The 14385-nt window shown below is 38.0% G+C and overlaps 1 protein-coding gene across 1 annotated transcript in view; it reads left to right on the forward strand.

Annotated features, from left to right (window-relative positions):
* LOC134656347 (ral GTPase-activating protein subunit beta) overlaps window positions 1–4712 on the forward strand; it is a 32752-nt gene extending 28040 nt beyond the window's left edge. The window contains exons 24-29 of the mRNA XM_063511866.1: window positions 111–258; window positions 1114–1244; window positions 1927–2105; window positions 2731–2817; window positions 3746–3968; window positions 4598–4712. Of these exons, the coding sequence (XP_063367936.1) occupies window positions 111–258; window positions 1114–1244; window positions 1927–2105; window positions 2731–2817; window positions 3746–3968; window positions 4598–4712 (883 nt within the window). The remainder of the gene's footprint in view (window positions 1–110; window positions 259–1113; window positions 1245–1926; window positions 2106–2730; window positions 2818–3745; window positions 3969–4597) is intronic.
* Window positions 4713–14385: the final 9673 nt, after the last annotated feature.

Consider the following 14385-nt stretch of genomic DNA (forward strand, 5'->3'; position numbering starts at 1 on the left):
GAGTCCGACTCGCACTTGGCCGTTTTTTTTTTTTGTAAATATCACTGATGTGTCGGGACATGCTGCTGACGCAAGGTCGGAATTCGACCTTTAACAATGTCTATCTCCAGGCTGGGCAAGCCGGTGCGCGTGCGTGGACACCCGGGCTGGACGGGCCACGTGGCCACGAGCTACGACGCCCAGCCCGAGTACTTGTCCACGCCAAACCCCGCCCCCACCGAGGACAAGACTCCTTCCATCTACGACGGCAGGGAGCAGGTATACAGCTATAGCTATCGAGATATGCTTGGGAACATCACATGTTTTATAATAAGGATGAGGAACTGAACTGTGTAGAACTTGCTAACTATATAAACAAAAGTCACTTGTAAATTCATCATTCAGGGACAATTCCAAAGTGGCGGTTTGTTTACATAGGTAGTTAGGAAGAGATGATATAAAATGTACCTAAACAAGTGAATGATGAGATGACCAACGACAGAGAGACATGGAAGAAACATGCTGCGCCGACCCCAAGGGAACGGGGAAAAGACATGCGAAAGATGACTTGTTATAATATAATCTGGCTTCCTTCGTCAAAATATGTGGCTTGGCCGTTTCGCTACCGTCACATAGGCGCATAGACTAGGAATCCTCTAGACGGAGTTTAGAGCAATTATTTCATGAAACCGATACTGCCAAAAATACTGGGGTGCGGGGGACGAGGTGAGCGAGTCCCGTGCCGTGATTGGTCCGTTCAAAGACACGGACAAATCACGGCAAGGGATTCTGACACTTTGACTCGAAGATGGAGTAAAACTACCGTATATTTGTGGCAGAGGGGGTAGCGTTACTATGCTCAGTCTAGAGGATGTCTTGTCTGTGCATGGGCGTAAGGTGAAAAATGTATTCACTGTTCATTACTCTTCTGTTATACAATAGTTCTTGTAGTGACGACACGGCCAAGCCACTTATTTTGACGAAGGTGTAGAGTTTATGAAGTTAGGGCTTGTAGAGTAGAGCTTGGCTACACAAGATCTAATAACTTTTTGACAGTGCGAGCAATATGGTCTCGTCTTGGCAACATTTTACATGAATATGTTTTTGGTGGGATTATTAATTACGCACTTGCAGGTACTCTACTGGTCAGATTCCAGCAACGAGATAGCGTTCGTGGTGCCGTCGGGACACGAGGTGGTCGACACGGACACGGAAGATAGAAGCGACGTGAAATCTGATACCGATGGAAACTGTTTGTCTGTCAGGTGATTATTAAAATATTACCTTGAACTTGAACATATGTATGACCTATGACCTGCGACGATCCGATCGTACCGAAGCTTGACGTAAAGGCCGGGTCAGATTAAAATAAGGGATCACTACCACCAAGTAATGGACGTGTAATACTGACGTGGTAATACTTTAGAGTGCTGACTACTTAGATTATTAGGTATCTCTAATTAGTAATTTCGGGAAATATGTCTAAATATATTGTGTTTATTTACGTATTTGGGTGGCCACCGTTCCTTAAAGTGGAGTCCAGGCGAGACAATTTTTCGCCAATCTGATGAAATTGTCCGATCGAATCAAGCTGTGCGGACGCAATCGCCAATTTTCGAAGTTAGTATCTATGGAATGCAAATTGGTGATTAAATTGTGTACGTGTGGACGCTAGATGAGATTATTTTCCTGATCAAATCGTTCGATTTGCCCAGCTCTGGATACGGTTTAAACCACCAACGGAACGGCTGCTGACGTTCACGACACATCATTAATCTTATCCACTTGTAATCGCTCGGGATCATAAAATTCTGTTGCTGGTTTGCGATCAAAAATTTAGTTACGGCAGCAGGGAATATCAAAATGTATCAATTTCTATACATCGAATTAATTCAGTAACCTGGTAAAAATCGTTATTTTTACCCAAATTCTCCATCCTTTGACCAGGAGTTCAGAAAAGGCGGCAGGCTCGTGCTGGGACGTGTCGAGCAACAGCTCGGGCGCGCCGTCTTACGAGCGGAGCATCAGCGAGTCCGACAAGGCGGAGCGAGGCCGCTCCAGTCTCAACGAGAAAGTGCGCGCGCTGTCGCTCGACCTTGACAAGCAACCAGGCGCTCAGCTGACGGGTAAAAATATACTATTATAATTAACGCATTCACTGCCAGGGGCGTGGCCTAGGAACAAACTTGTATCGCACTCGGGGGCAGTGAATGTGTTAAAATATTATCGATAAATAGACCTCGTTATCTTGTCGCACTGACATTAATTTTCCGCAGAGCGTGAATGTTTTTTTTTTAATCGACTGTTTAAGTTTCAATAGTGTAGAACTTAAAGTTATATGCCAGTTTCAAACCGCCGGTTTACATTCGCGTGCGAGCCACGAGCCGCGCCACGAGACGCGAGTGTAAACGGTGGGCTCGTGGCTCGCACGCGAATGTAAACTGGCGGTTTACCTATTTATTTTTAATCAAGAAGTTTTCATTGAGATTGTGCATAGACTTAAAAGGCGAAAATTCAATTGCATTTAATAAACATCGATATCAAGATAGTCGATAAAAAAAACATTCACGCTCTACGGAAAAGCAATGTCAGTGCGACAAGATAACGGGGTCTATCGATAAATAATTATGGCACCCATATTAGACAAATATCCAGAGAATGCTTCTTTGGATGGGACATTTGTTTAGTGGGCAGTTTTCACAACATTTTTGCCATGTGATGTTGAATAATTCTTCATTATTTTTGTTTCAGGAAGCGGTAGGCGTAATCGTGACTTCACGACGAAGATTCTGGTTGTCTGGTTGGAAGATTTTGAAGATCATCTGAATCTACCCATCGGTAAGACAATTTACGTAAACTAGGACTTAAAAATTTGAATATAATACGGACTTACAGAAATGAGACTATCCAAAAGTCATGAATTAGATTTGACTATTAATACTTTTCTATTCTGCTTTAGGAATAAACACCAGTTTACAAATGACACTATAGTTCGTTTTTTTAGCATTAGAAATATGGTAAACAATCTTGATGTGTCTTTTAATTGAAAAACACGTTTTAAAAATAAGTCACGGCAAATATGTAACAATTATGAATCTAATACGATCATTTATATTCTTCTGCTTTCATAAGTAATAGATACTGATTTTTAAAAAGCGTTTTTGTATTAAAAGACATATCAAGATCGCTTACCTTCTTTCTAATGCTAAAAAAAACGAACTATAGTTTAATCAATACGTGAACTCTCGGGTTATTCCCACTAGTTACCACCAAGTTGTTACCAGTGGTAACTACTGGGAATTTTTTTCCCACCTTTTACCACTGGTAACTAATTCTATTCTATTCTAATATATAATTATAAGTCGATTAAAGTTTTAGTAAACTGCCTTAAAAGTGACCTAACCTATTGAAACAGTTTAACCAGTACTAGTACAAAAACTATAATATATGTAAGGAAAAATTTAGTAATCCATTTAGATTATTTTTCAAGTGATTGTATTAGGTAATTCAAAATCACTCTATATTTATACTATACTATTTTTATACTGTTTTTATTAGTATTTAACTCTAACAAAATTTTGGTGGTAACTAACCAAGCCGAGTTAGTGGTAACTACTGGGAATTATTTTTCCACCAGTGGTAAAAGGTGGTAAAAAAAATCCCAGTAGTTACCACTGGTAACAACTTGGTGGTAACTAGTGGGAATGACCCGAACTCTCGCCCTTACATGGCGACCCTGCCCTATAACATTAGTTCCGCTCTACAGACTCGCTGCTCCGGTACTGCGAGACGGGCCTGCCGTGGCGGCGGCACGAGGCGCACTGCGTGTGCGTGTCGCCGCGGCGCTCGGGGCTGCTGCGCGTGCACACGCTGCCGCGCGCGGCCGGCGTGCTGTGCGACGGCGCGCTGCTGGCGCCCAAGCTGCTGCCCGCCTGTCTGCGCCGCGCCGCGCGCTACCTGGCCCGCCCCATCCGCCTCAACACAGACCTGTGAGTTACATTTATTTAATGACATGGATGTGGCAGAACAATCACCTGATGGTAAGCATGCCGCCCATGAACACCTGGAACACCAGAGTTGTAAGTGAGCTTTAAGATACGCTCTTTTCTTGAAGGTCGTATCGGTCCGGAAATACCGCAGGCGACAGTTTGTCCTACAGGTTAGCTGTGCGAGACGGAAAGTTTCTGGAGAAACGCAGAGTTGAGGAAGTGAAAATGAAAATGTTTTCGCATAGAACGATGGCGGAAAGAAGCGGCAAGGTTTTTTTTTTACTGATGTCTTACGTCCGATTGCACCAACCGCGTTCACTGAACTGATTAACGTAACTTCCTACACACGTTGGTGTTGTTCAGAAACAAGGTCTACCCCATTAGCAATACGACACAATCTTTTTAGGGTTCAGTAGCAAAAAGGTACAAAAGGACCTAGAGGAAGGAAGGAAGGAGGTTATTTATTTATTTATTGAAAAATAAACAGTCTAAAAAATATATAGCTATTAGCTACGAATTAATTCTATAAATTCTATAATAGACCTATGGTTTCCTAATTTACAAGTACCTACAACGAAAAAACAACGTAAACCTACTTGCATACCAATGACGCAACAAACTATCCGCAGATACCAACCCCCGCACGTGCGTCGCCGGCACCTCATCCAGGAGTTAGCGCAGCAGTTCAAGAGGGAACTCACCGAGCCCGAGCTGTTGGAGTCGCTCTTCAAACCGCCCGCCTAAATAAAGCTCTATCCCGCTAGCAATACGACACAATCTCGCATGGCAATGACGCTACGAACTATCCCGTAGATACCAACCCCCGCACGTGCGTCGCCGGCACCTCATCCAGGAGATAAATACAATTCTCAAATATAGTCGAGTCTTCAAGACTTAAGAGTCTTGAAAGCTCAAGTCTTTAAGCCTAAAAATAAGCGTTATTCACAACACTGTGCATGTAGCTTGTTTATTTTGAATCGACTTCCAAAAAGTGGGGTATACGATACCCGTGTATTCGAATATTTTTAATCATAATTAGGTATTATAAGTTTAAGACTGATGTGTAATCGTGCTTAATAACATTCCTTGTTAATGTTGCAGTATTTTAATAATTTAATTTGCTTACGCATAATTTATATCGTTACATAATAATAAATTTAACTTATTTAAACTGTGTTTAATTTGACAATATTTTTTATATAAGTATAAAGGGTAATGCCATATTTTTTATGATATAGGAGGCAAACGAGCAGACGAATCGCCTGATTGTAAGCGATTACCGTCGCCCATGGACACCCGCAACACCAGAGGGGTTGTAAGTGCGTTGCCGACATTTGAGATGTGAGTTTGGTCTTTTCTTGAAGGTCGTTCGGTCCGGAAATTTATTATATACATAGGTATATATAAACCATATAGATGGTCGTGGTGCAAATCACCAACATGGTTAGCCATGGCCTATAATCGCTCGATATCAAGGCCCATCACGATTGATAACTTTTGATAATGATAAACGTAGCAGGCTAAAACGTCGAAAATCGAAGATTTGTGATTTCGCTCTCTCTATTCAAGCAAAATATGAAATTGTGCCACTTAACTCTATTAATCGTACAATATTCATATTGTCTAACCTTGTAGGGTCAGCACAAGTGTGACAGTATCTCGCCCGCGAGATAGACTACCAAACTGTATTAACCTTTTCGACGCCGTGTCAAACAAAAGCTGTCACGCTGACGCCACGTCACCGAAGTGTCAAAACTGAAATTGAACTTTATGCATATGCAAGTAGGTCTATGTTGCTCTGTGATATGTGACCGATTAATCGGTATTTGGCGTTGAACTACGGTGCGGATATATCGGTCATTGGCGTCCAAAAGGTTAAAGAATGACGAGAAGTCCTAGCTAGTCCTAACAGTGCTAGCCCTACAGGACTCCCTGGAGTTACGTACAATCGCACAAGGTAATGGCGCTAGTTTTCGACCACTTGACGAAATTGGAATATAAACCTACATTGCTGCATGATTGATGATTTATGATTTATATATTATTTGCTAATCCGTCAAGTGGACGAAAACTAGAGCATGGAAGGATACTAGCGCAATGGCCCTATGCGCGCGAATAGCGAGATGTCCGTTTCTTCAAAAGAGTAGTAGGTACCTATGTACAGGGTGATTCAAGAGACGTGAGCAGGATCAAGCCTAGGCATACAGTAAGTTATAAACAACTGTTTCGTACCAGTATTTATGAGATTAAGTTTAATTTATTTTACTACTGTTAAAAAATGTTTTGATTTATTTACGACATTTATGGTCACCCTCTTTGTTTTATCCATAACAAGTGCCAAATTGAATGTCATCGGAGTCTGGTTACTTTTGAAAAATCGTATCTCACTCAAGTGTGACATTTTATTTTCTTCATATTCAAAGTGCTGTCATAACTAGGGCTTGCAATTCGAATATTCGAATTTGTCGAATATTCGACCTGTTTTGATATTCGAATATTCGGCGGCTCAGGTTTCGAATATTCGAATATTTTTTATTACTATAAAAAATATATTTCATCCGCTGTAGTTACAGTTTCTGTGTCTTTTCCGGGTATTTACAGTGAATGAGGAACGGTAGGTAACCAAATACGAAGGAAATAATAGTTTTACTGTATTCATCTCGATAGACTTCGTGAATACAGTGAAACCTAACTCAATTTCAAAGAAGACGAAATCAAAAAGGATGTTATTTTTACGGTGCATAAGTTTTAAGTTAAAGGGTCATTCTGTTTATTCAGTACAAGCGTACGTTAAGCGAATTTTTGAAGTCTAAACCTTGCCAATTATCGCAATTCTCAAATTTGATCATACACCAAACCTGCCCAACTGGGTAATCTAACCATGCACTTTTAGCTGACGAATAATCCACCCAGTAGTCAACTAACTTTTTCCCTTAAATATTCCAATATTATACCTATAATTAGCCGACCATTAGGAATAAAAACTTGCCAAAACAAATAAAGTCAATAAAAATTCAAAATATAATGGAATTAAAGGCCTTTTTACAGGCCTCTGAGTGACTACAAGTTAATTTAAATCGGAAAATAATTACCTACTAAAAATATATCTTACATACCTAGGTGTTTGGATGGTTAAAGTTATATTATTTCACGCAACGACGCATTTATAATAAAAGTTTTATAGTAACGGCACCAGTCATGGGACATTTAAGAGGAAATTTTGAGTATTTGTGATATTTCCCTGATACATGTAAAAGTTCTACTGCTTAGCTTGTTAAAAGATGAATATCCTATCCTTCTTTCATGTTTCAGGCGTGTTGTATCAAAGATACTGCAGTTAGTTTCCACATAATTAATAAATTAAAAGTATGGTTTTTTTCTCCAGTCATGGACACCAAAGCTCCAGTAATGGAACCCCGGTAATGGACGTGGATCCAGTAATGGGCCCCCTATAATGGGCATACCCTATCAGTATAAGATATTGGAATAGGGAATAAGTTTTTGGCAAAAAACTAGTTATTAGTCATTTTTGTCACCCGATTGCATTGTTATCCGATTTGCATACGTATCCAAAATTTCAACTCAATCGGAAATCCGAAAGTGGCTCAAATGCCATTTGCAAGATTTGAACCACACTAACTAATACAGGATGGATTTTCTTTTTGGATCAGTGAGGGCAGCTACCAGATCCCGTGCTGCTACGAGAAAACGGTCTTAGAAGACCTTCCCTCGATTTCAAATTAATGAAGATTGACTTTTACAGATTTTGGAAAAAACATACAAGGTGCGAGGAAAAGGTAATTTTTGACAAACTTTTTTTTTTATGCCAATCGATCCCATTCCTATTGAGGATCAAAAGCTTGTATGGAACAAAAAAAAATTCCGGCTAGTAAAGCCACAAATCGAGGAAAACATTTCCCATACAATTTGTATGAAAATGAAAACTTATATTTTTCACATGCTATTTTTGTATGCCAATCGATTCCATTCCTATCCAGTATCAATAGTTTTTTTGGGGTCAATGGAAAAAGTTTTTATTAATTTGTGGCTTTTTAGTACATTATCGTAAGTTGACCCCAAAGAAACTATTGATACTAGATAAGAATGGAATCAATTGTCATAGAAAAATAGCATGTGAAAAATAAAAGTTTTGATTTTCATACAAATTGTATGGGAAAAGTTTTCCTCGATTTGTGGCTTTTCTAGCCGGAATTTTTTTTAGCTCCATACAAGCTTTTGATCCTCAATAGGAATGGGATCGATTGGCATCAAAAAAAAGATTGTCAAAAATTACCTTTTTCTCGCACCCTCAGAATCAGAATCAGAATCAGAATCAGAATCAGAATCAGAATCAGAATCTTTTTATTTGTGAAAACATAGGTACAATTATGGTGTTAAATTATGTACAGGTTTCTCTATGTCTTACCCACGGATGCAGGTATACAAATATTTGATCGCATGCAGCATGCATCTTAACTATAGGGTAGCAATTTATATACAGCATAAATTACACCAAGTTAAAAATAAGTAATGATATTTAGGACAGGACAGGAGTCACGTCACAAAATAATTTTACAATTTATGGAAAGCGTTTCAAAAATTTACCTAGTTATTAATTTCCTTTAGTAATACCACCCACTGTATATATCTTGTTTGTAAATAAATTATTTCACCTAGTGAATTATTATTATTACAAAAATGTCCGTATCAATTTATGAATAAAGTTAAAAATTATAGTGATGTCAACTGTGAAAATATTAAGAGTAAGTAATTAATAAAATAAATATAATTAAATTATAGCATTTGATCGTTTAGGTAATCTTTAATTGAATAGTAACACTTTTGCAACAATAGTTTAATTAATTTTCTCTTAAATAATTTCAAATTTAGTTGTAGGATGTCATTCGGCAATCTGTTATAAATGATTGTGGCCATTTTTAACACACTCTTGTTAAAAAGAGCGGTGTTTCCAGCTGGTATTCGCAGTTTGTAAGTATGTTGCGGCCGCACAGGACGCGGTCGACCATGAGATGCTAGATTAAACAAATTTAAATTATTTTTAACAAATAAGGCCATTTCTAAAATATACAATGAAGGGAATGTCAACAATTTTAGTGAATTGAATGCGGGCACACAGCTTTCATCAGTATTTAAGTTTGTCATAGCACGAATACAGGTTTTTTGAGCTTTAAATACGTCATAAGTATAGCTAGAGACGCCCCAGAAAATGACTCCATACCTTAATGTTGAGTCCACTAAGCCGTAGTATGCACTAATTAGAGCTTTGCGATTTACAAGTTGTATATGTTTGTATATGTATATGTTTTTTCCAAAATCTGTAAAAGCCAATCTTCATTAATTTGAAATCGAGGGAAGGTTTTCTAAGACCGTTTTCTCGTCGCAGCACGGGATCTGGTAGCTACCCTCACTGACCCAAAAAGAAAATCCACCCTGTATACAAACTAACAGGGCAAGTTAAATAAAATTTTGTAAAAACGATATTAATTTATCCGAAGTCCGAGAAGACCTCCTGACATAGTTCGTACGAGTAACTACATTATACTTCTGTATTGTTTAAACATGAAATTACGCCATGGCAAGCATCATTATGTAAATTATCCCATTATAGGAGGTATGCAGTTTTACAGCTCCTATAATGGGATTGGGCAAAATACTACTATTTTTTATACATCTCTAGAGTCACAACATAATGTGTTGTATACCTTATCTCATGGTAAATGCAATTAACAAAACACATTCTAGTTTACACCAAGTAATAATTAATTACAATTTAATATATGAACTCACCTCTCTTAGCGAAGTTGTTAAGAATTCTTACTGGTTATTTTTTCCAGTGACACGACAACTTTTGGGATGGCGCCAATTTCTTAAAAATTAACCGAAATTAATAAAAAGTCAAACTTAAACAGCTCTATGACTCTTATTTATGGTAAAATATTGCCAGTGTTTATAAACTACTTTTACATACTTATTTTAGAGGATTTGTGGTTTTATGTCCCATTACCGGTTCCACGTCCATTATAGGGTCCATTACGTTATCTAGAAATATTGAATACGTCTAATTTTGGCGTTTTACTTGTTTTTATAAATGTGGGCATCTCATAGTAGGATGATAAAATCACGGATTTAGAGTTAATAAACTGGATCGAGTACATTGACCAAAAAGTGTGTCCACATGAGAAGTCAAATTAGAGCCCTGCATCTCGTTCTAATTAGGGTGACCATAAGACATCTGTATGTGGGATATTAGGATAACATGAAATATATCAGTAGGGTGTGACATTTTCTAAATAAAGTGAAATTTTAAGTAGTCGGGTTTTTTCTTTCATTTGTAGTCGGCCTCTTTAGCACTCACTCATGGTATGTTCATAAAGGTAGGCTTCCCTTTTGTCCACTTCAGCTTTTTTTAAGTGTAAGCGTCATTGAAGATCTGTTTAGCAAATATGACGTGTTTTTTTTAAAGTTGGTGCCTTTTTTCTATTGACGGAAATGTGTCCTACCTATAAAGAATCGATTGCATATATATAAACAGTTTGACACACCTTTTCCGTAACAAAATATTATGTATAAATGAGAGTCTGTAATGTTTAAGGAGTTAAGCACTTTGGTTTTTAATTTTGGCAATTGAAGTGATGTTTACAAAAACAACATAACTGACTACACTGGTTGACACCTGAAACGATTAACATGTTCTTAAAAAAAATGACAACCGCTCTAATCAGTTATGTTGTTTTTGTAAACATCCCTTCAATTAGGTATTCTATAACAAATCTTAAATTAAACATGCCGAAATAAAGACATACCTATTAAGTTAAAACTTACTTTTACATTACCTACGTTAATAATAAGAATTCTGTGAGACTGATTCACAACGTGCCGACATCATAGTCACCCTAATGAGTTTGACAATGTTGTCTTGTATTTTTATAGTAAAATGTAATAATTGTGGCTTTCTTGTGAAACAATATTCCACAATTAGCAATTATTTCACTCCAACAACCTTTAACATAACATTTCTTCACAATTTTTAAGAAATTTCGCATTCACGTGTTTTGAAGAAATGTCATCAAGTTGGGGATACCAATTAATATTTAAAGTTACTACAAATCCTACCATACTAAAACTTAGGTTTTTTTTTGCTGTGTATGCGCTTGGTTTAATCAGTTAATAATATTGGAATCATAATTATTTACAAATTACTTAAAATATATCAGAACTGTAATCTGAATATAGCACTAAAATTGTATAAGAAGGTAATTAAATTCAGTAGTTTAATGATATAATTTCTACCACAATGGTATCTTTTTAACATTGGCAACATGTGCGAGTGAGACACAGGGCTCGGGTTTTTCTATCTCAAGTGGACCGTTTTCTCTAGTCTGGTACGAACAACTTTCTGTCTCGGTGATAAGGTTTAAATTAGTATGGCAAAAAAAGTGACAACTCGCTCCAGTTTAAAAAATATAACTTCATGGATAAAATCTAGTTAATTAAGTGGATTTCTGCAAAATATCATTAGTTTTAGCAATATGTGAAAAAAGATTTTGAATAAAACGATAATAAACCGATTTCTCGTTCCTTTTCTTATTTTGTATAATATTCGAATAATTATTCGAATATGTCGTCAGAAAAAGTCGAATATTCGAATACCTGAAAGTTTCGAATATTTGAAATCCCTAGTCATAACGGTTAAAAAGGTTTTATCTTTGTCGAACGAGCGAGCGAAGCGAAGCGAAGTTCTTACATTCGACTTTGAACACACGGCTGGCTAGGGGCACGTCCCGGCATTTCAATGTTTTTAAGCTGAACTTTCAGAGGATAGTTTGATACTCAATAACTTAAGTAAATTTATTCTAATTTAAATGAAATTGGGTGAACGTATAGTCGAGGGCATTATATTTTAGTCATTAAATTTTGAGCTGGCTTGAACAAGAGGTTATTGAGCTAGAAGAGCTTAAAATGCTAAAAAGCCATTTGTGAGGGGTCTTGCTATTCTGGTCATGTTAATTGCAAGAAAGTATGGTCGAGTTTGGTATCAAATGAAAGTGCTCGGTTTACACATTTATAATATTGTTTTTTTAAAGATTTTTTTTTAATTATGACAATTTTGGAATCCAAGATGGCGGCCATGCACTGTCATTAAATCGTAATGGATATCATTTTATAGGTTTTAGGGGGCGCAGATTTCGAAAATGATGATCATTTTGGATTCCAAAATGGCGGCCATGCACTCCATGCAGTATGTCATAAAAGTCGTCATGGATATCGTTTTATAGGTTTTAGGAGGCGCAGATTTCGAAAATGATGACCATTTTGGATTCCAAGATGGCGGCCATCCAGTATGTCATAAAAGTCGTCATGGATGTCGTTTTATAGGTATTAGGGGGCGCAGATTCCGAAAATGATGACCATTTTGGATTCCAAAATGGCGACCATGCAGTATGTCATTAAAGTCGTCATGGATGTCGTTTTATAGGTTTTGAGGGGCGCAGATTTCGAAAATGATGACCATTTTGGATTCCAAAATGGCGGCCATGCACTATGTCATAAAAGTCGTCATGGATGTCGTTTTATATGTTTTAGGGGGCACAGATTTCGAAAATGATGACCATTTTAGATTCCAAGATGGCGGCCATGCACTATGTCATAAAAGTCGTCATGGATGTCGTTTTATAGGTTATAGGGGGCTCAGATTTCGAAAATGATGACTATTTTGGAATCCAAGATGGTGGCCATGCACTATGTCATAAAAGTCGTCATGGATGTCGTTTTATAGGTTTTAGGGGGCGCAGATTTCGAAAAAGATGACCATTTTGAAATCCAAAATGGCGGCCATGCAGTATGTCATAAAAGTCGTCATGGATGTCGTTTTATAGGTTTTAGGGGGCGCAGGTTTCGAAAATGATGACCATTTTGAATCCAAAATGGCGGCCATGCAGTATGCCATAAAAGTCGTCATGGATGTCGTTTTATAGGTTTTAGGGGGCCCCGATTTCGAAAATGATGACCATTTTGGATTCCAAGATGGCGGCCATCCAGTATTTTATAAAAGTCGTCATGGATGTCGTTTTATAGATTATAGGGGGCGCAGATTTCGAAAATCATGACTATTTTGGAATCCAAGATGGCGGCCATGCACTGTGTCATAAAAGTCGTCATGGATGTCGTTTAATAGATTATGGGGGGCGCAGATTTCGAAAATTATGACCATTTTGGATTCCAAAATATTGGCCATGCACTATGTCATAAAAGTCGTCATGGATGGCGTTTTATAGGTTTTAGGGGGCGCAGATTTCGAAAATGATGACCATTTTGAATTCCAAGATGGCTGCCATGCAGTATGTCATAACAGTCGTCATGGATGTCGTTTTATAGGTTATAGGGGGCGCAAGTTTCGAAAATGATGACCATTTTGGAATCCAAAATGGCGGCCATGCACTATGTCATAAAAGTCGTCATGGATGTCGTTTTATAGGTTTTAGGAGGCCCCGATTTCGAAAATGATGACCATTTTGAAATCCAAAAAGACGGCCATGCAGTATGTCATAAAAGTCGTCATGGATGTCGTTTTATAGGTTTTAGGGGGCGCAGATTTCGAAAATCATGACCATTTTGGATTCCAAGATGGCGGCCATGCAGTATTTCATAAAAGTCGTCATGGATGTCGTTTTATAGATTATAGGGGGCGCAGATTTCGAAAATGATGACTATTTTGGAATCCAAGATGGCGGCCATGCACTGCGTCATAAAAGTCGTCATGGATGTCGTTTTATAGATTTTGGGGGGCGCAGATTTCGAAAATTATGACCATTTTGGATTCCAAAATATCGGCCATGTACTATGTCATAAAAGTCGTCATGGATGTCGTTTTATAGGTTTTAGGGGGCGCAGATTTCGAAAATGATGACCATTTTGGATTCCAAGATGGCGGCCAGGCAGTATTTCATAAAAGTCGTCATGGATGTCGTTTTATAGATTATAGGGGCGCAGATTTCGAAAATGATGACCATTTTGGATTCCAAAATGGCGGATTTGCACTATGACATAAAAGTCGTCATGGATGTCGTTTTATAGGTTTTAGGGGGCCCCGATTTCGAAAATGATGACCATTTTGGAATCCAAAATGACGGCCATGCACTATGTCATAAAAGTCGTCATAGATGTCGTTTTATAGGTTTTAGGGGGCGCAGATTTCGAAAATGATGACCATTTTGAATTCCAAGATGGCTGCCATGCAGTATGTCATAACAGTCGTCATGGATGTCGTTTTATATGTTATAGGGGGCTCAGATTTCGAAAATGATGACTATTTTGGAATCCAAGATGGCGGCCATGCACTATGTCATAAAAGTCGTGATGGATGTCGTTTTATAGGTTTTAAGGGGCGCAGTTTTCG

This window comes from Cydia amplana, chromosome 18 (genome assembly GCF_948474715.1).
Source record: "Cydia amplana chromosome 18, ilCydAmpl1.1, whole genome shotgun sequence".
NCBI classification, from domain to species: Eukaryota; Metazoa; Arthropoda; class Insecta; order Lepidoptera; family Tortricidae; genus Cydia; species Cydia amplana.